This window comes from Ascidia mentula, chromosome 8 (genome assembly GCF_947561715.1).
Source record: "Ascidia mentula chromosome 8, kaAscMent1.1, whole genome shotgun sequence".
In the NCBI taxonomy this organism is placed as follows: Eukaryota; Metazoa; Chordata; class Ascidiacea; order Phlebobranchia; family Ascidiidae; genus Ascidia; species Ascidia mentula.
In genome coordinates, this window is record NC_138573.1 from 9,078,061 (window position 1) to 9,099,208 (window position 21,148).

At 41.2% G+C, this 21,148-nt stretch overlaps 3 protein-coding genes and 1 pseudogene across 5 annotated transcripts; 2 read left to right on the forward strand and 2 right to left on the reverse strand.

Annotated features, from left to right (window-relative positions):
* Positions 1–1,282: 1,282 nt before the first annotated feature.
* LOC145911393 (uncharacterized) lies at positions 1,283–4,833 on the forward strand. Its single transcript, XM_082998712.1, has 3 exons — positions 1,283–2,181; positions 2,889–3,008; positions 4,247–4,833. Exons 1-2 carry the CDS (start codon positions 1,323–1,325, stop codon positions 3,005–3,007), a joined length of 978 nt encoding a protein of 325 aa, XP_082854838.1. The 5' UTR covers positions 1,283–1,322; the 3' UTR covers position 3,008; positions 4,247–4,833.
* An 8,054-nt stretch (positions 4,834–12,887) lies between these two features.
* On the forward strand, positions 12,888–15,664 carry LOC145911874 (alpha-tectorin-like; annotated as a pseudogene).
* A 41-nt stretch (positions 15,665–15,705) lies between these two features.
* On the reverse strand, positions 15,706–18,521 carry LOC145912625 (archaemetzincin-2-like). Of its 2 annotated transcripts, none has more exons than XM_083000160.1 (8): positions 18,476–18,521; positions 17,472–18,421; positions 17,301–17,414; positions 17,098–17,240; positions 16,877–17,036; positions 16,683–16,823; positions 16,502–16,607; positions 15,706–16,337 (listed from the first exon to the last, which is right to left on the reverse strand). In XM_083000160.1, exons 2-8 carry the CDS (start codon positions 17,964–17,966, stop codon positions 16,030–16,032), a joined length of 1,467 nt encoding a protein of 488 aa, XP_082856286.1. In that variant the 5' UTR covers positions 17,967–18,421; positions 18,476–18,521; the 3' UTR covers positions 15,706–16,029. The 2 variants fall into 2 exon arrangements, with proteins under 2 accessions (XP_082856286.1, XP_082856285.1); XM_083000159.1 differs by lacking the exon at positions 18,476–18,521 and having other exon boundaries at positions 17,472–18,023; positions 18,081–18,460.
* A 70-nt stretch (positions 18,522–18,591) lies between these two features.
* Positions 18,592–21,135, reverse strand: LOC145912626 (elongation factor 1-beta-like). 2 transcript variants are annotated; one of them, XM_083000163.1, is made up of 8 exons: positions 21,042–21,135; positions 19,982–20,085; positions 19,668–19,760; positions 19,403–19,570; positions 19,151–19,339; positions 18,986–19,078; positions 18,800–18,901; positions 18,592–18,739 (listed from the first exon to the last, which is right to left on the reverse strand). In XM_083000163.1, the coding sequence occupies exons 2-8, from the start codon at positions 20,069–20,071 to the stop codon at positions 18,701–18,703; spliced, it is 774 nt and encodes a 257-aa protein (XP_082856289.1). In that variant the 5' UTR covers positions 20,072–20,085; positions 21,042–21,135; the 3' UTR covers positions 18,592–18,700. The 2 variants fall into 2 exon arrangements, with proteins under 2 accessions (XP_082856289.1, XP_082856288.1); XM_083000162.1 differs by having other exon boundaries at positions 19,946–20,085.
* Positions 21,136–21,148: the final 13 nt, after the last annotated feature.

Here is a 21,148-nt window from a genome sequence, read left to right on the forward strand (position 1 = left end):
CCTATTGTCCGAATAAGGAGACAAAAGCTCGTTCTACTAATTGTGGCGAAGTCCCCCCACTGAACGCTTCATCGCGCTCTTTCGTCCAACCATCTGTTGCGCTTTTGCGTCACAGAACAACAGCCGACAAGGCCGATGTTCGACACCAAGGGCATATGTCGCTTCCCCCGGGTGCGCCGTATGTCAGCCCCAAATTATCGCCTTTCGCGGGCGATTAAAGCAATTCGGAATAAAACAGCGCGCGTGCCACTGTTGGCAAACATCTACGTAACAAAGGATCCTAGTGTGCCACGCGACTGCCACATGACCAAGAAAAACCGTATGTCAAAAATAATGATAAGAAAAAAGTTAGATGTGTAAAACCTCACACCAACATAAGACAAAGTGACTGGTTTTGAGTACCATGCTTTACCAATAAAATAATTCTTTTTTAAATACAGTGTACTGTAAAATTATAATTTACGAGCAACATCGCAAAAAGCCCCGAACGTAATACCGATCCAACATAAAGATTTCGTGCAAAAATGTCCTTCATTGGCATTTCAAGGCAAATCAACAACTTGCATCAGTAACAAACCAACGCAGACAGCAGTTCGGGGAACATTCGCTTGTTCAACTCGGGCAAGATGGAGCACAAAGCGTGAAAATCGATTTAATCACGTCTGGGGGAGTCGACAGATGCGCGCCGCGATCATGTCGCCGCGAGAGAAGGGTGAGGAACGAGGCGGGACCAAAAGAAAGAAGGCAGCTTGAGAAAAAAGAAGAAACGTAAATGGGTGCGCTCTTAATCCGGAGAGAAAAAGGAAATACGGCGAGGCAATAAGAGGAGAGTCTCGGATTTCGACCCGCAAACGGCTGCAGCGCGTCGGTTGGCTTTGAATGAAGTGATGGTAGTCGAACGTGTTGTTTGAGAGGGCACGCCCGGACACGATCCGAACAAGTCCCAGCGTAGTAAACCGTCGCGCAGTAGTAAGCACAGCAACAGAGCTTAGGATGGTTGTGTTTTCGCGACTATAGCAAGTGAGGGCTAACCAGTTTAAGTACAAAATTTTAAACAATCAGCCGCGTACAACATATCTGGGCACGGTGTAAATATCGTAGTGGACGCGCAAGTACAGATTTGCTGAATATTTAGGTCGCGTTTTGAAACAAACCAGCTCTATATTAAATAAGTTAGTTGTGCTTTATGTGTCAAGGAACAGCAGCGTTCCCCGGTTAGCAATTGTGTGCTTGTCTCAACTTGCCTAGCACTATTTACTAAACCTTTGTTGAATTTAGATTCTTTTTTCGTGAGCATAGTTGAACTAATAACAGCAAGAACAATGGTTCCTCCGCCAAAGTACAACTCACTTCGTTCAGCTTTCGACGCATATTGCGAAACTGAAGAAAAACCAAGGTTTCAAGCTTGCAAGTCGCTTTTCGGTCGATCCGATCCAATGGAGACCCGAAGAATGCTCAATGCTACATTTAGCAATGAAGATAAGCGTTTCCGTCAGGATTGGGAGTTTGACCCCTCCTGGGCGAACAACGCGGTAAAATCAGTTGCCAAACCCCGCCTTGCCGACGGACCAAGCCCGACCAAACGTCGCTTCGAATGGGAGTTGTTGGACGGAAAGTCGGTCCCTCAGTTCTACATTCGGGGTCCAAGGAAGCATCATTCCGAAACATGCGATTACCTTGAACAGCGTCGCAAAAAACTTTCACCAATGCCCTTGGCCTGCCGAGACGAAAATGCAAGTCCTACTCCTCTAAGCAAGTCGGCGAAGAAGACCAATCCTTCAAAGCGACTCTGTCGTGGACTGAAGTTTGCTAGTCCACCAAAAATCATTGAAGGCAACATCAACAAGTCCCTTGCCCGATTCGTGACTGCCCTCCGAGTGCCGCTGCCAACATTCTGCGATGTTACCCCGCAAACCCAAATCATTCCATGCAACACACATTTACCCGAAAGTGGGTCACTAACTTCCCGACCTAAGGACGTCAGAACAAGGTCTCTTTTCCAGCATGAAGTAGATCCCATTGTGACGACAACCCAGCCAGCGCTTGAATGTGTCCAAACCACTGTGAAACCTAGCCTCAACAGCGCCACCACTGGGTCAAAACGACAACTTTTTGCCGGTCCAGTTGGAGACGAAAAGAGGCGAAAGGATTGCAAAGGAGGAGTTCAGCGCACCTTAACAGGTAAAATTGGTTGGTTATTTTGCATGCTATTGTATTTTAAGTATTAAGTGATTAGTTCGTGGTTGATGAGCTGTTACTATGTTTGTTTCTATGGGGCTTCAAATCGTTGTCTGTTAAGTTGGCTAGACTTGAAACGGAAACGTCATACAATGCACATGCCTGTCAACAAACCCGCTTTTAAGTAGAGCGCTTGTGCAATTCTGCTCACAAACCTGTCAACAGACGCGTTTCTGAATTGTATGTGAAGCTATTGTGGGAAGTTGGGCTAATTCTTGATCATTTACACAGAAGCAACTCCCGTGTTTTGAGACAAACTATTGGAACATTACGGCATTGGCGTATATACTTAAATGACGTACGAATTGATTGTTTTCAAGTTTGGTATTCAAAACCTTATTAGAAGGTCCAAAACGTAATATACTGAACCTCCTGTGCAGTTTCCCGCGCACTTGCATCGCCCCGGGCACCGGCTTCCCGCTGAGAGAAACATGCAGCGAGGGGAGATTTATTGCATGCATGCCTCCTCCCACCCGTCGCTTTACTGCGTGCACTTGTGTTTATTGCCAACTTTTTGCGGGTTTGTCCCGTGGGAAAAGTAGGTCGTCCGAGGGCCTGGCGAACTGTTTTGCGATCGTTTGCATTAGCCCTGGGCAACTTTTACTTCTGGCTTTGAAACATTAAACTCATGTTTATTTTTCTTTGTGCAGAAATGTTGCCGTGCAAAAAGTCGCGACCGTCCACAAGCAACAGTGAGTTCGACAAGTCTGAAGCCTCCAACCCCAATTCCATCAATTTGTCACAAACGCCTTCCCAAGCGTCCCAATGAGGTAAGCATCCATTGTCCGCAACTGGGCATTTTAGTTTATTGGATCACGAAGGTCGCGTGCGGGGCCGCAGATTAAACTCCCATTAACCTAAAACTGGAATATCCTCTAATGGCTTAAGATGACAAGGTTGTTATCTGTCCTGACGCCGTTGTTTATTGGATAGGATTTTAGACAAAGGCTGTTCGGCCTTTTCCATTCTAACATAGATGCCGTATTAATCTATGGTGCCATTAGGTCACTGTCTTGTGAAATGGCGCCTGACAAGATGTAAATTTGAAAGAGATCAATAAAAATACAGAACAATGCATTCCTTAATTGCCGGAAGCTCACACATTCCAATGTAACGTCCGTTCGCTTAGCCTCATGTACGTGGGAACGGAGGGCGAGGGCAGGTGTGGAACAACTGGTTAGCGAAAACCCCTTTTGTTACACCACAATTCCGGCGTCGAGCCTAAAGTATTCGCCCAACCGTCGCTTCCCTGCGTAAACACTATCCCAGTTCAGTTTAAAGCGCAGTTAAATGTCCCCACTAAACCCGGGGTGAAAACAAAACGTCCCAGGAGTAATCTAACAAAGCAAATACTACGCCTGGGCCGACGCGCGACCTCTGCCTCACGCTTTGTATGCGAGAACGTGATAATAAACAAACCACCTTTCACCGCCGTCGACAAAACGCCAAAAATTCGCGTCCCGACGGCGACACCTGGACACCGGCCACTGTAGGATTCACAACGGGCTTTCGCCTTGGGGACGTGGGAACGCGGAAGCACAATGACGGTCGGTTGATACGTCATAATGCCGTAGTCGTGTACTTTTCAAGTGGCTTCAGTTGACGAGTAGAAGTTACAAGCAGCAACGTGTGGGAACCAAATAGTGGCGTCAGATGTAAAAATACGAAACATTTATGGCACCAAACTCAATTCCATAGGTGACATTAACTGGTGACACAACACACTGTGGGCTTGATATGTTTTCCACAAATGGACGAGGTGTTATCACTTGTCCTCTTTACCATCACAGCTGTTCGAAATCACGTACGGCGTAGAACAATGGGGATTGCACAAGTCAAGGGCACTTTATATAAGGGTCGTTACACGCCGGTTGAACTCATATGCAAATATGATGTCATATCAACATTATGTCATCGGGCTTGCGCTTAAAATAGCGCTATATGATATCATCATCAAACATATCATTCTTTTTGATTGTTTAAAACTAATATCTTTCATTTTTTGCAGCATTGACGCTTCTTCCTTACAAAACCAAACTGCATTTACTGAACGTCGATACTGCCGTCAACCCAACAAGTCTACTGCCGATCACTCCAATCATACTTCCAAGAAATATTCTGCCATTCAACATGAACTGCCTGTTTAGTTTTTTAAATACTTTTTTTCCAATCGCCAGTTTGTTATTTGATTGACAGTTTATGCTCGCCAGTTGCGCAAAATTGGGTCGGCACAAACAATTTGCACGAACTATAATCAGGGAAATGATTTGTCTGATTTAGCGTTCGTTGTGCAACATTAAGCGAAAACTGTGTTGTATGTTTATTAGCATGCAGATAAAAGTATATTGGACGATGCAACTGTGCATTTCCAACTTAACTAAGAATCTTAGGATAATATACACAACCGCTGTGAAGTTCATTATGTTTTTTTCGTTTAGCGCCGGAGTTTGCGCCGATCTTATTTCTACTGGATGTTTATTTATATTTGCCTGATACGTTATTCAAAAAACTGGATTTTGGATTTTCGAAGTTTCCACTTCCGAGCTTTATCTTTGTGCTTATTTTGGTGCGTGTTTTTTCAAATAAACGCCCCAGACGAAAGCTTTGCGTGTTTTTAGAAAACTGTAGACTTTATGGGTATCATTGGGAATGCTTCAAACATTCTTTTTCGTACTGTATTACAGTAAACTGGATACTGTTAAGTTTATCTAAGAGCACAATTAATAAACCTTGACGATTGTTTTGCCAGAAGAATATTCGCACAAAAAACTGTTGGTTGCCTCAAAAATTGCTTCTACCATGCAGTCACGACGAAGCTAAAAAAACATTGCTTTCCGCAAGTTCTTACCAAAACGGCGCTAAAAACGTGGCGCATAAGGAGAGCGTTTCTTCTGGAATGTGATCCCCTTATCCCGGGTGAAATCCGAGATGTTTTGGAGCGCCTCCGCAGCACGTGTGCTCTTTGTGGCGGGAAAGCACGCCAACCAATAAGCGCTTCTCCTACTTACTATCGAACTGCAGCAGTATGACAACGCGCGTGCAGTGCGGAAATAATCAGGCGTGTTTGCGGCGCTGCATTGAAAAGTGCTCGAAATTTTTCCCATCTCCAATGGAACCATCTATAAAGCTCATCTCATGTTCCTGCAGTTCGGATGAATTACTGGATGACAGCAGTCAATTTTGTAACAGTTTAGTTTTGTGAGCTGGGACAACACAAGCTACAACAAATCATTCAAAACCGTTACAAATTTATTCAACATTTTAACTACATTTTTCGTTACTATAATACGTGTTGTTTTACCGCAGTAGTTTTGAGTATGATTTTATAGGCCTAAAATGTGGAAGCAGCTACATGTACCCCAGCAACTGCTTAAGACTAAAAAAGCTGTGAAATTATTCCAATACGTGTGTTCAATCTGTGGCATGAACAATGCATACGTTGTGCCCCAGAACCTGCAAATGGACAAACAAGCTCGCGTTGTTGCGGTAGAACTTTGTGTTTTTACATTAATTTCTCATCAAATTACTATGTGCATTGTTTAAAATGTTTAGCAAATAAATAAGTACTGTTGAGGCGCTTTGAAATAAGACAAATGTACAAGACCAACTTTTCTGTTTTATCAACATGTACATATTCAACGAAATCCCGTAAGAAGAGCACCGGAAACAGGATTTAACTATTACATCCAGCAATAGGTGATACGGTATTACGCATACAAGTGGAAATGCCGGAGATGCGTGTTTAAGCCATGCTCAGCATGACGTTATGCTACAATGAAGGATGTAGCATTTGCACTATGGTTTGGAGAAGGGGACGATTAAAACGGACGTCATTAGCCTGTAAAGATCCGGATGGGCAAAAGGCATATCAAAGAGATTGCGCGCCAAGAGTGAACACGCATATTAACATGAGTGTGTACTGTCCCATTTCAATGGACTTAAACAACGGTTTGTTCATCTAACTGCGAAAACTAAAAACAGTAATCCTACAAATTATATTCATAATCTTAAGACATTTTAATCATGGGAAGCTGGGCAACGTTGACAAATATCATGTTGTAAAAATTGTTTGAGGGCAACCCTGGCGTTTGCACACTTCTGCGAAGCGAGTGGACATCGCAACAAAGAGGTGTCCTATTACTGAAAGACATTCTTTATTTCAGGAAGCAATACTTCTCACGCCGTGAAATGTGAACTTAGGGATATGGAAAGCTATCCAGCGAGGGATGCTGTCAGTGGATTTTCTTGGGAATCAGTATGACAGATAGATAATACTCGGTTCTCCTGTTGACGTGAAACACCGCATTCTCTCAGTAAAATTTTAGTGGACAACCTAATGAGTTCCTATATCGCTTTATCTGCTGTCCACGGGTATTCAGTTGTCACAATCGCTTCAATGCAACAGCGTCACGGACAGCAACAGGAAACTTGCAGGGTGGTCGATGAATTGAAGCGTACTTGGGAGATTCTCGCATTACATCATCGAATAGAGAAATATACGCGGGGACGGATGTCAACCTGCTTTGTGAAAACAAGACACTGAGACAACGATTTCCCGATGGTCAGACGTCTGTGCTCTAAAAAGTATAGTAAGTTGCTCCTGGAAGGAAAGACTGGAAGGTACAGAGTGTTTTTGGTCTGACGCGACAACCTTCCTGCTCAGGGTCGTATTTCCTAACGAAAAGGAGACCAAGATTTGGGATGGATGCGTAGTTTTGATTGAACTTGACTTGGGATCTGTAGGTTTTAATACGTGTAAAACCGCAGTTTTGGTTCAATGATTATATTGGTAAAACAAGTACCTTATTATGCTGATTAGTTGATTAGTTGATTTTGTGAACACCAGCACTTAAAATGCTTCTTAAGAAATGCTGTAGATTTAATGAATCGTCTGATATGTAATCTTCTTTCACAACAAAAGATTAAAACGCAGGTGGCCTCCATGCCTAATGTTTTAGTAAATATCTTTTCAAACATTATGTGGTATTTAACTACATGCATGACATGTAGTTACGAAAGGTAGGAATCGTTGATTGTACAATTACAACTTTCCTGTGTTCAATACAAGACGCATAAGCCGTTTTATGCGGTTGCTTTGAGTGATCCATGAGAGACAAACAGCATTTGCGTCTGAAAATATGTATTATGACTTGAATAAAATGACATGTAATCTTTTAAGTCGCAGACGGGTGAGTCGATACTGCAGCACTGAACACATAAGGGCACTTCATCTCAATATCCACCTGTTGCGTCTGATCCCGAGTAATCGCATTGTGAAACACAATGACGGGTGTTGTGCCCGCGATGAGGTTAATATTGACAGAATGAGGGAGGTGCGGCTTAATCCCCAAGCGCTTGCGACAATACACAATCTGACGCAATTGCGATGATGACACCACGACACGTCACAAAGTGGGCCAAACGCAGTTTCCCGCCATCGCGCAATCACGTGACATATGCACGTGGGAAAGTATTTCTAAACGTAGCGCTCTCTCAACTCGCCGCTGGTTTTACGAGTGGCGTCGTTGTCGATGGCCGGAGGCGACATGCGACGAGATGTTTACTACAACCGCACTAGAGTGAGATTTATTTCGGCAACAAAGATACTCCATCTAATGGTTTTAAAATGCAACATCTCGATTGTTTATTGCTTCGCCGGTCGTTCATTTAATTATTGGCACCTACAACATTCCCTTACGTTTTCCTTTTTTTCGTGAATTGGTTGATCAAGTTGTGAACAGTTTGTGAACACTTGGTTCTGTATTTACCAACATATTACATGACACCTTGCAACATAACTTAATGTTGTTTTGTTTTAACACCAAATACTATTGTATATATTAACCTATGTGACTGTGTATGATTTCCAATGACCTACAACCACAAGGGTCAGCGCGTTATGAAACATATACTTGTAAATACTCTGCTCAAACAAAATCCCATGTTCCTTTACCCAGCTGTATGGATATATGTAACTACCTTCAACGAAACGTCATCATAACAAAGGTAAATTATTAATCCAAGCATAGCCAGCGGGTATCTTAATACTTGATTGGCAGCGAACAAAAAAGTTAATTAAATCCCTCAGAGGTTAACTTGCACTTTTACTTGGTACAAAGTCCTCCTTTTAATCCGACTTGAAACAGCCTCCCCACCTCCCAACGCAGACATTACACCCTTCCAAACCGCCAGACCATATTCGGTGTGCTAGAGTTGCGTACAGATCGACCCATAATCGGATGACTTCTCCGAACCGCGTTAGATGTTGGAACAAGTCCCGTGCTCCTTGTCGCTATATATTGACGTATAATCCTTCAAGTTCGACGTTTTAATCGCTTTCGCGTAGGAACGATACGCTTCCGTTTGACCAGAAGTAACCAACAATTTATATTTGTGTGCAATAAAAGCCATAATATTGGAGAGCTGCAGACAGGGTGTGTACACGCACTGTTTCGACCTGTAAGGTCTCATCAGTGCAGTTGTTGAAGTGGCACTGTGCTAGCTTCTACACTAGCAGGCACACTACATTTCGTTCCGGTCAACGTGGATCTGTTGGGTACCCTATACTGAATACCAAACAACAGAGACTAAAATTTGTATTTGCAAATATACCATGTTATTATTATTGAACTGTTAGTACCACCAGAGACCCAATGTTTGGTACGATTCGCTATACGTGGCGCGCCGCAAAGGGAGTTTTAAATGACGTATCGATGTTTGAATGACGTGGAGGATTTCAAAAATTTGTCTGCCACAGGGATTGAAGGCAAACCGATCACAAGTAAGTCACAAACATGTACTGGCAGAATTACCTGATGTAAAAATACAGCAAGGATATACTTCGTTGATATTGATTGACATTTCCTTTTAAGTAACGTACGAACAGTTAAATATAGTCAGAGGTCTATATTTATATATGATAATAATATGAAATTTGTGTCCATCAAATAAGTAGAATTGCAAAAGACATCAGACGAAATCCGATTTAACTGTTGTTATCGTTACGCACTACCGATCCGCGACGTAACGGCTTCACGTGATCAAGGCAGGTCCGGACACGCCGTCAATCGCCGGAGCCTCAGTCAAACCTGACAACACTTCAGTCCTCACTAAAGTGCGGCGCTGTATGGGCTTGTCTGCACTTGCCCGCACACCAACGGAAGTTGCGCCATCTCAGAATTCTGTATGACTTTCTCCGTCTGCGCCGACATCTCTCGACCAGTCGCCCTATGTTTGGGCAATTATAAGGCGTTGATATTCGATACATGTAAACACCGAGTCAGATGCGGAACTTATCTGCCAGGACCGTGTTTGACAGACCACCTGAATGCGGCTTTTTGGCCCCACCAAGTGGACACACAAAGAATAAACCATTCCCCTCCCGTCGTTGACAACTTTAAACACAAGTTCATTTAAATAATTAGGCTGAAAAAATTCCAGCAATATTGATTTGATAATTGGAGTATGTGGACAAAGTTCCCAGACTATAAACGACTTGGTTCATTTCATTTTCCATGTAAGCAAGTGAGTAACGGAAAACATAAGCACATTAGGACAACAACTTTAAACTTAGATTGTAAATTTCAAGCACCACAAATTCCAAACAACATAACCTGATAAAATATTTGTGTTGTTAATTCTCTTTTATAACAAGAAAAATAACCTGAACAAGAACTATTGAGAAAAGAAAAGAGAGGATTTACTTGCGCAGACCCCACACCAGCTCTGAGATCGTTGGCGTAAAAATCGTTGCGGCCGCCAGCTGTTCACGCTGCCGATACGCCAGACCTTCGATAGCGACAAAAATGAATCTACTGGGCTGTGAGCTCCAGTCACTTACGATAACAGAGGTAGCAAACACTGCGGAAACCAATTTTACCAACTTCGCGGCACGCGTATTACGAATGAATGATTCGACTTTCGCTTTTAGCGCTTGATATCCAAATTTGCCCAAGCGCGAATCCATTTCGAGGCTCCAGCGACGAACTCTTGAGCGAGCGAAATCGAGCTTGGGCTTAATGGACACCTGCAAAGTGTCTGTAAATCAGCATTACAGCAGCTGTATGTCGCGCGGCGTGCGCTGTTTTCTGAGGGCTGGATAACTGAAGGCTTTAAAATGCGGTTGTTCAAAATACAAATCACAGTCCTTACCTCATCAATTATTCATTAGAGTGCCCAGGCCTAAATCCATTTGAGCCAATGAAAAATGTATGAGAAATAAGAAACAGTCAAAAATTATGGGCAACATCTGCAAAATGTATCCAGTCATGACGGAGGAGTAGCAGCCGGTGGGTGGTAACATCTTGTGTATATAATTTGAAAGAACAAAATATGTATGTGCTTGTCATGTCCGAATAGATTCTATAAATACATATTTTGGACAAAAAACATACTTAATCTGTACAATACTAAGAAATGTTGAAACTTTCCAAAAACTGTGTTATAACACAAATAGCCGCAATTGTACGATTACGTAGGCCTGTTACAATCAAATGCATCCTTCAATTATGCACAAATTTTGCAAAAAAATTTGTGCAGTCATTATAATTCCGTTTGCGTATAACCAAACAATAAGGTCACAAATTAAGTTAGTGGTGGATATAGTGTGGATGTGACCTCCTTCGACTTCTTCGATTGGACCCAAAACAAACGACCTCACCGTGTGGATGCACACGATTTCCTCAGCCGGGTGCCAGCTGTCCAATCGATTTCGATTATTGAACGGCGTTCGATCGAAGAAGACGTTTGAACGCTTCACGATTGCTGAGGTTGGAATGAATCTGATCAATCTGCAGGTGTTCATTGTGACAATTTCTTTTCGTTCAAGCAAAACATGAGCAAATTTGAAATGTACTGTTCAAGAAATTCGCTTTACGTGTCAATGCTTACGTTTTTTTCAGTGCACAATTTTCTGAAATTAATAAACCCATGTTTCGCACACAAATTGTAAACATTATTTTCAAAAGCTACCCGCATTTTATCTAATGTTCCATTTGAACAAGAACTATAACAAAGTAAAAGCTTTTTATCAATATCCATCTATCACGTGATGACCATGTAATAATCGTGTTTGAATGCGAAAAACTGAGGGATCGATATTTAAACCGTGAATTGCGATGTTTGATCAGTTTGTGCTACAGTTTCATGATTCCGCTTGTCAGCTGTTCGATAAGGATCGCGTCCCAGTCGATCACCGAGAAAATGCGGTACTTGGAGTGTCCCTGGAGAAACACTTATGGAGATATTGTCGACCTCCTGTCTCTCGAGCGCAACCTACCCAAGAATTAAAGTTCTGCCACTTAAACGCATTTTTATAATGGGGCGGATCCGCTGCTCGTTATGAGGATCGGTCATATACAAGTAGGTCAGTTCATATGCTTCATTGCACAAGCTACAATCTTAAACGTGACAGAGGACAATAATGTTGCTATATATACAAAGAATGTATATTACAGTATCGGGTATGTTTACCACTGGGGATGTAAACATATAGAGATAAACAAGCATACAAAAATTGGAAATGACCGGAGCAAACACACAGGGTCGTTTTATGTTTCTTTTTTTTCTTAACTACACCGGGATTCGATGAGGAAACCCTAACCAGGATTCCCGATAAGGTTTTCTACAGGGTTTATGGGTTGGGCGCCTGACTTCTGTTGCTAAGCGCCCACCACATGCAAGGTCGTCGTGCTCTCTTTCATCGTAGTCATGCCTCACTACCGCCACCTGTCGATATGGCCTTCACGACATAGTCACTTAAAATGAGACTGGGAAATCATTTTATCCAGACATTAAAAACAAACGCTTCGCAAAGCCATCAGTTTGTGCACCGTACCGTGTTCCCTCCAGAAATATAGCCAATTCTAACGAAGGGACGTTTAAAGTTAAGAGTGGATACCTAGGAGTAATTTTTTTTATAAATAATTGACAATGGAAATGAAGGATATATGTGTTGTACAAATAAAACTTCGAGAATAATCGTTGTTTCAACCTTGCTTACTTTGCTTTAGTACGTTTTCGATTATTCTACAATTTTGTTATGGTGACGGTTTTGTGTTGCAATAAAATTAGACTTTTTCTTTGCAAGAGTATCATGTCACCATGGCAAAGCACGACCTGTTTCTCATGGTATTTACTAGGCGTGTACATACAGCGCTGATACTGTGAAAATAACAAATGTACATATTGTTCGCCGTTTTCCTGTTTCTGAGCTGCCGTCCGTTCGAATGAGGACGCATCGCTTCACGAGTGGCTCCCACACGCAGTTCGTATCGCATGCAAACTGTCAACCTGTCCCAATTGAGTCAGAACTATAAAGCAGTTAGGATATGTGATTTAAACAATACATATTCGCATTACCTGTTCCCCGTATCAGCGACAAACTGCGGATGGGAAACGGAAACGACAGCCGCGCGATTGTTGCATTGATGACACGTTACAGTGTTGTCATTCTAGAGTGCGCTCAAACGTTCGTGTGGGAACTACTGGACTTCAGCGGTGCGACATCATGTCCGGACAATTTGGGTTAAAAATCGCGTTTTTTAGAGGTTTTGTGCCACATTTTGGCCAAGGAGAACACGGTGGCGTGTTAGTAGTTTGGGTGCCGACAGAGAATGAAATAGTTCAAAGACACTATCACGATAGTAAGCATGAATGGAAGCTATGTGCTTTTGATGCTCTTTGGTCTAACTTTTCCGTTGTTGACACAAGGACAGAGTTCTGGTAAGATTAAGATTGAAAATAAAAGTACATGGGTATATTTCTCGGTGTTAATTTAAACTCAAAAATTAAAATAGTTTAGGTTTACTGGTTAACTTCTTGCGTAAGTATTTTGGGGTTACTTCGCATCGACTACTTAGTTCAACACTTACTGAGTATCTGATTTTACATGTACTGTGCATGGGTTGAACTAAACGGGCGACGCGACTTTCATCAACGTTTTATGCTTTGAGCAAGTGGTTTCACGACATGAACGGTTTTATTTAAATGTTTCTTTGACAATATATGAAATATACGTTTTCAGTTAATGTGACACAGCGGTGCAATGACACGGGGGAAAATTTTCAGCTCACCTACTACAATAACTGCACCCAAGTGTGCACACAAGAATGTGGTGCGGCACCAAGTAAGTTTTGCACAATATGCAATTTGCTGTTGATTAAAGCCTTGATTCGTGTATTTATTGATTGCTGTGCAGGTCCAACCGACACTTGTAAATCGTTAGTATCAGAGTGTGGGGCAGCGGCAGCAAGTTGTGGCTCGACTGGTTGCGAGTGTTTGCCGAGCACAGATCTTCCTGGCGATCCGTATTCCTCCGCCAATATATCCGAAAACATTATTCAACAGCTGAAGTGCACTTCAAGTGGCATCAAAATATTGTAAGTTCGCCCCGATAGAACATGAGTATGGACAAGCAGCTATATCAATTATAAATGTAAATTTTCCAAGTCTATATTAGCTACTAAGTTTATTGTATGTGCAAAATATAGCGACTTGCTTGAGTATATTGATGACGCTATATGCCTTTCCTGAGCATTGTTTCCACAGTGGCGCATAGCATTGTTTTCAAAAAATCATGGTAACACATCGATGCAATTTGCACGTCGCACAGAGTGCTACGTATCATGCTCAAAATCAGCTTTAATATTATTGGTATATAATTACAATTCCGTTTTTTTGTCCAGCGTCAAGAAATGTGCGCTAAACGCGGCAGGTTACAAGCTGAGTGATCTCTACATGAATGGGATAAATCAAACCTTAGTTGCCGCCGCAGATGCGCTACTAGAAACGGATGCAAACAACACATGCAATGGTTCATTTATTTTTTCGCGTAGCAAGGGGATGCTCTACAGATTTGTTTTGAAAGGAAACCTTTCCGCGTGCAACAGCAACGTTGAGGTATGTGTATTTTTTGCCTATAAACACCTTCCATATATTTGGTATATATTGTTAAACCCCAACCTCGTTGGTCCAGTTAAGCAGTGATGGGAAGAATATTACGTTTTCGAACGCTATACAAGGATTGAGCGGCACCCTTGACCCCGGAGCAATAATATCGCGACAATCGTCCCTTCTGGCTTCCTTCTCTTGCACCTACGCTGCTGATATCAACGTTACCGCAAGCCTGGGCATCACACCGGCCCCCAAGTAGGTGCCATCAAGTAAAGCAAACTTTAGGAAAGGGCCTAGGTGTCAAATGTTCGTGGTTCTGTATTTGTATTGCAAATTAATTGCTTGATTTATAAACACTTTTCTTGTGAAATTCACGTATTTTACTTCTTCAGCTCCATTGAGGCAACCGCTGCGGACCAGGTTGGTCAGTTCACACTGGATCTCGGTTTGTGGACAGACACTTACTTCGGCACTTCGTATGTTGCTGGCCAGACAGTCACAGTGAACGACTACATTTATGTCACTGTTCAAGCACCAGTCTCTTCGGCACTTTATGTCCAAGTAAGCATTAATACGCAGACAAAATGTTACAAAGAATCGGTTTGTCGCTTATTGGAATTTGTGTAAAGGTTCTTCTTGCTTGGGCGACACCATCCAGTTCGCCAAGTGACGCATTGTCGTACAACCTTCTTCAAAGCGGGTGAGGCAAATTATAGTTTTGACTATTTGATAAGTTCTTGCACAAACTAGATTACTTATTTTGTCTACAGTTGCGACAACCAGAACGAAGTGTTGTCTGATGGTATTGTTGTGACGAAGAACGGAGAACTTTCAGACGCGAAATTCAAGTTTCGCGTATTCCAGTTTATAGCACTCTCCAGCGGCAGTACTCAACAGATTTACGTCCACGCGATGGTGCACATGTGTGATCCGGCGCTGGAAGGCGATTGCTCAATTGTAAATATATGTTTTCAAATACTTGATGTTAACGATTTTAGGATAAGTAAGTGTTATGTACAAATTAGTAGTTTTTCAGATATGTAGGCCTATATCTTATTTTTTAACAGAACTGTACCCGAGCTCGGCGAAGCATGCATGGAATGAAGCGTGTAAAAACTGCTACGTCACTACCCATCACTGTTGTGAAACGAGCCACATATCGTGGTAAAGTATATTTTAGTTTTATTCAGTGGTATTATTATACATTGGTAATCCTCAAAGGTTGCCTGTAGCTCTCCGCTATGCGTCTAAGTAGTGAAGAATTGTTGTTATAGGAAGGATGTATCTCTTTAACTACTGACCCTAACGTTTTTATTCAGAAAACCAGACAGAGAGCGAACCTCATAAGGCACTTCGCATCGTCTCGCATTTCAGCGAAAGTTGGCTTCTTGTTTTGGTCGCTGTGTGTTTTCTCAGCTTGTTCGTCGTTCTGCTCTTAGTTCTATGTTACGTAGCATTGCGAAACATTCGCACCAACTACAACTCATCCGACAAGCAGGCGTTGATAAAAGCAGAAAAACACAACAGGGCCTGATTCGTGTTGTAATATATTTGTATTCAGTTGCTTGGTAGCCCTTACGGTAAAATGCTGATTGTTTTAATTTTGATAGTTCACAAGGTATCAACAAATGACTTTAACGTTGTTCAGTTGCCATGTTATGTCATATGCTTGTCTATGTTGCACTTGTTTTTGTCAAATCATTTTTGCAGTGTTGTTTCGTAGCAATAAAGTTAGCTAAAGAAATGTTGCATAAATTTAAACTTCATGTCTGATTGCTATAAATAAACGTACAAGAACAATTTCTTTTATGATGAAACATAATCACTTTGTGTACAATACGTATGTTCAAGCTAAGGCGCATATTTTACAACTAACATCTGAAATTAGGGGTAATTAAATTATTTACGCGGTTGTTCATCAGACAAAAACTTTATAACGTTATCCAACCAATTACAATAGCGCGAAAAAGCAAGAAGTGGGGGCGCCTCGACCTTGTGTTTCTCGATTCGAGTTTCTTTGTTCTTCAAAGCTCCCCTTTCACTAAATTGCGTAACGCTGGTTGAAACGGGAGTCCTCGCTGACGTTGAGTTGCGGTTTGTTCTTCCAGCCTTATTCGTTGACCCCACTTTAGTAAGGGATCGGTGAAAAACTTCCGGCAATGAAGTGCGACGGCTGTCAGCACGTGATGCTGGTTTGGTTTCTGTCTCTGTAAGTTTAATGAGGTTAAATGTACAAAGAACACCAAACAAACTGGTACAACAACGAAATAAGGCTAACGATTGACTTCAAAAAACATTTCAGCAACATTTTTCATTGCAAAAAAACATAAAAATCGCTTGAGTTTTATTAGGGAAATTTAACCAGTCTTACCAACAAAATTGGGGATATGATTATGGACATAATCTTTCCAAAATTCTGGGTTCATCCACTGACGCAACGCCTGATACCGCTTTAATATTTGGAAGTCCAACACTGACTGAAAAGAAAGGCTCGGAGTAAATACCAGCATAACAATTGGGGTTATTTAATTGATCCTATATAATAACAACACCTGCAACTTTCGCAAGCAAACCGGACACAGGTGGCAAGGTCGATTGTCAGATTCCTGCAAGTGGTTTGAACCGTTCATGAGACAACTTAACCACACACAATGTTTCAATCCAAACATGTGACCAATCTCGTGCGCCATCACCTTTAACAGTCACGAAACTATTTTGTGTTTTGGAAACAAAGAGTTTTACTTACATTGCATGCACGCCGAAGCAGGGCGTCAGTAATTGAAACCTCGGAGCCGTCAACTCTTTTAGCTGGAGTGTCAAATGGAGAATAACTTAACTTTCCATCGTTTGTTTTTAAGACTTTGTCTCCACCCTGAGTCCAAGTTTCGTAAAACACGTCATCAAATCTGCCAGTTGCACAAATAATGTTACAACGTGAAGTTTAATACTTTGTAGAAGTTGTGACACCTTGCAAAACTAAATACTCCGACACCACCGGCCGATGCTGTGTGTGTACTGGAAGCTAAACCAAATACGAAGTCCCACGAAGTCTTCGGATAAAGGTCGATCATAGTCACGGCAATCAGGCAATGGGAATGCTTTGGTTTTGTCTATTGAGTGTAAAGAAAATGTTTTCAACTTAAGCAATTTCGTTATATGTTACTTATTACCTTTCTTAGGTAGCGTAAAATATCGCCCGCATGTAGTTGGAAACGCCCAGTTAGATGGTTGACTCGGTAATTACAACCCACTTCAGATATTGCTAGGGGCTGAAGAATCTCCACCTATCAAGGCAGAATTTACTACCTTGTAAAATTTGTATTGCACGTACGTCACCTTACCTTGGTAATATGAAAAAACGCTTTGCAGTATGTCTGAAGCCAAATAAGAAATGTGTTTGTCCTTGAGATCGAAGCACTGCTGTCGTCGCCAGGAAATAGGCCGAGTGGCAAGATTGAAATGATTTTCGGGCCACTAGTTGTTGTCCTCGATGCAGCTCGACTTCGAAGCTGCGTTCTCAAAGAAAAAGCTGTTTGTGGGCGAGAATCTTGCCCACCATCGTTTAGGCAATTTGATGTTTCTGTTTGGCCGATAATATAATATCGCCAGAACGATTCGTAAGTCTGACCAGATTCATCATGGTTCAGCAACCAATCGGCGTCGCTCATTATCTGTATTGGTTTAAAATATTGCGATTCTTCGTCGGCAAGTCCTGCTTGTTCAAGCAACTGTCGCTCTTTCAAGCTAAAATTGAGCTTGAAATTTCGTTTTACAACAGAGTTCGTCCCAATCAGAGCCTCCTTACGTTGTGCGGGAGTTCTGTTTTTCCAGGGCATTGTTGGGACTTGCTAAAGCTGTGCTTCCTAATATGTATCCGGTATATAGAATTTAATCTGCGATATAATAAGACTTTCAAACAAACGTTTTTTAAATGGTAGAAACTGTGACACCTTTCAGATACGTTTCATGTTTCAAAATTAAACTGCAGTGTACAACATTTATGCATTTTTTTTAGGAGCTGGATATATTTTAGCATATTAGGTTGGACTTTTCTTTCAACTCCAAGCTTTTCGCACCCTTTTGAGTAATCCTTTCACGAAAGCGTTTGTCTGACATTTGTCTCAAACACAACCTAAATATAACTGTTCTAACGCCTGTAAAGTGATGGTAGCGGGTCATTTAGGTACTGTGCCTTCTATTTTCGGATCCCGGCGCAGTCGCGACAAGCCACTCACACAATTCTTGAATGGATCGGGTGGTTACGAAGAAAGGATCGTGAGATACCGGATACCTACATCAAACACTTTATCCGATACCCAGTAAGCACATGTCAACAACTTTTCACCTGTACTTGTCCTTGTCAACTTCACCTCAACTGCGTCCTTTTTTCGTCCAAGTCACGCAGGCTGGTTCATGGCACTATAATCTTGACGCTATTCTTTTCGTTCATTTGGGTTTCGCTATATTCAACATACGCAAGTTGCTATAGGACTTTTGTATTAAAGTAAACCTTCACGATTCGGCATTTAACTGTGCCATGAATCGAAGGCAGCGCGAAGTCGTCACGTGATTAAATCTTGTTGAAAGCAACAATATCCATGCTTTGGACCTAAACAGAATGCGAATTAACAAACAAAGTGATTGCAAACGTACTTGACTGATGACTTACATAGTCTTCAAACTCGACAATCTTGTCCTCTAAATCATCTGTACCAACTTTATCATCTTCTACCACACAAGAGATTTGCAGTTTCAGAATTCCAAATGCGATCTAAAAAACATTTGGAAGCTATAGGACAGTAGGCCATAAATGATATCGCAACACAATCATAAGTTGGAAACAAATCAAATTTACCTTGACAAGTTTGGAGGCTCCCCACAATAAACCATCCATTTCAATGGACCGAACACATTTTTCCAGCTCTGCCATGTCTGTTTCATCATCCCACTACAATTAGTTAAAAATGTTTAAAAACAAAATATTTTATATGCTGGTGCAAGTTTTTGAAAGATAACTTACGGGTTTTACATCCAAAATAATAGTGGACTTGGCAATAACACCAGGTTTCTTTGCCTTTTTTTCTTGGTAGGCTTTTAGTCTTTCAGCTTTAAGCTTTTCCGCCGCTGCACTTTCTTCTTCATCGCTGGATGCAAACAGGTCAATTTCATCGCTGTCACTGTCCTCATCTTTTACACCATTCTGAACAGGCTGAATACCATATTTTTATTTGATTTAAAAATTAGGGTAACTCAAGTGGGAAAACAAAATTACCTTGCTTTCAGATTTCACTGGTGCAGCAGGAGCCTGAGCACCTTCAATAAGACTTAATCTTTTTTCAATTGTTTCAAATCGTTTGGACATAGATGCAACTTCATTTCTTAATCTTTCATTTTCTTTTGCAAGTTCCTCAACTTGTTTACGAACAACATCACTAACAGTCTTCAAACAAATAAGAGGATTTTTACACAAATGTGATGGAGATTTGTTGCATATAAACAATTTGTAGTCAGGATATTTTGAAAATTAAAAAACTTACAGCAGATGTTGGTGTGTCTTTAAGTGTTTCTTGCATCTTTTGGCGAACTTCTTTAATTTGTTGAGACAAATTGCTACTGGTAGTTTCAGAAGCCTGTAAAGTTAGTTCATGTTTATTGATCATAATTCTACATAACAATGTTAGAAAAACAAATGTGCAAAAAACAAACACTGTACAGAAACTTTGTGAAAAATTAAAAAAAACAACACCCAATCAAACATAACATCCAGTGTTGTAAAATACAACATGAATTTGCAAAGCAAAGTTTTGTCACCCACCACCTTCACCCCAGCATTGTTACTGCTTTTTCTCACAAGATATTCCTGGTAATTGTATTCTGCCTCTTCTACTTTTGGACGATCAAACCAAATTCCAGCTTTCATTGCATCGGCCAATGCTGCCATTTTTGAACAAAAGACTATAAACATAAAGAAAATCTTTTGAAATGTCATCTACAGGATCTAAAGATGGATCAAAGGAATATAGCAGGGGTGTCCACTGTGTGTCCTGCAGGCGAAGTGTGGCCCACCGCAGAATTTCATTTTGCCTGCGAATGTAGTTATAAATTGTGTTGCACATGGCCGCAGAAGTTTGGAAAGTTTTTTATAATTTAAATATTTTTTAAAAATGTAGGTTAAAAAATGCTTCACTGCCCTTGTTAGCAGTTTGGGAAACAAAATGATTAACGTGCAGTCGGGCATTCAGGTAATAATTTTTTGCCTAAAAGTGACGAAAATAAAAATTGTCACATCGGTGTTTTTACCTGATTAAAATTGGCCCTCATTCCAAAAAGGTACCATCTAATACTATGTACAGGTTTGCTAGGTCCCATACCTACAACTGCCATAGGAACTAATCTAACAGACCTAGTGGACATGATGCACCTAGTTATTAGAATTTGACGTTTCTTGGCCAACCAAACATCAGGAATTACATCCAATTCCAGGTGGGCCAAGTTGACCTAGATAGAATCCAGATTGGGAAGTTTTTAATTTGCGTGCAGAATTTTTTTCAGCAAACAGTAATTATGTGGATTATCAGTTATGCTTTTTGTATGTTAATGCACATATGCTATTTTTTTGTGCGGATTATAAGCAAATATTCACAAAAAGCATTTTCTAATCTGAGATACTATTACAAGGTTGGACATTGGGGACTTGTTTTTAGAAGGTGGGACCAACTGGACCTGCAGTATTAAGAGGTTGCGCACAAAAAATACTAGCAATTTACAGGCCACTAGTTTCATATCATTCAGAGAAAGTCTCTTTGTATGAGCTTATATAATGTAGGGTAGTAGAATGTTACTAATAAACAAACCACAAAATTATGTTAATAAACAGAACAAATGAGGAGATCATACTCCAACAAACTTACAAATTTGGGATCTTGAATATCGCTAAGGAAAAATATACTCTTGCCACAGCACACGTTGATTTCGCAAAAGACTGTTATTATTATTTCTATTTTGTCACTACGATACA

Excerpts from the sequence above, each read along its gene's own strand:
- LOC145912626 (XM_083000162.1), bottom strand. The coding sequence starts at position 20,071 with ATGGCAGCATTGGCCGATGCAATGAAAGCTGGAATTTGGTTTGATCGT. Across the intron at positions 18,902-18,985 it reads GAGCCTCCAAACTTGTCAAG|ATCGCATTTGGAATTCTGAA; the intron begins GTAAATTTGATT and ends AATGTTTTTTAG. Across the intron at positions 18,740-18,799 it reads TTGTCGAGTTTGAAGACTAT|GTCCAAAGCATGGATATTGT; the intron begins GTAAGTCATCAG and ends CATTCTGTTTAG.
- LOC145912625 (XM_083000160.1), bottom strand. The coding sequence starts at position 17,966 with ATGCCCTGGAAAAACAGAACTCCCGCACAACGTAAGGAGGCTCTGATT. Across the intron at positions 17,415-17,471 it reads CGTTTTTTCATATTACCAAG|GTGGAGATTCTTCAGCCCCT; the intron begins GTAAGGTGACGT and ends CTGCCTTGATAG. Across the intron at positions 17,037-17,097 it reads GGAGTATTTAGTTTTGCAAG|ATTTGATGACGTGTTTTACG; the intron begins GTGTCACAACTT and ends TGCAACTGGCAG.
- LOC145911393 (XM_082998712.1), top strand. The coding sequence starts at position 1,323 with ATGGTTCCTCCGCCAAAGTACAACTCACTTCGTTCAGCTTTCGACGCA. Across the intron at positions 2,182-2,888 it reads AGTTCAGCGCACCTTAACAG|AAATGTTGCCGTGCAAAAAG; the intron begins GTAAAATTGGTT and ends TTCTTTGTGCAG.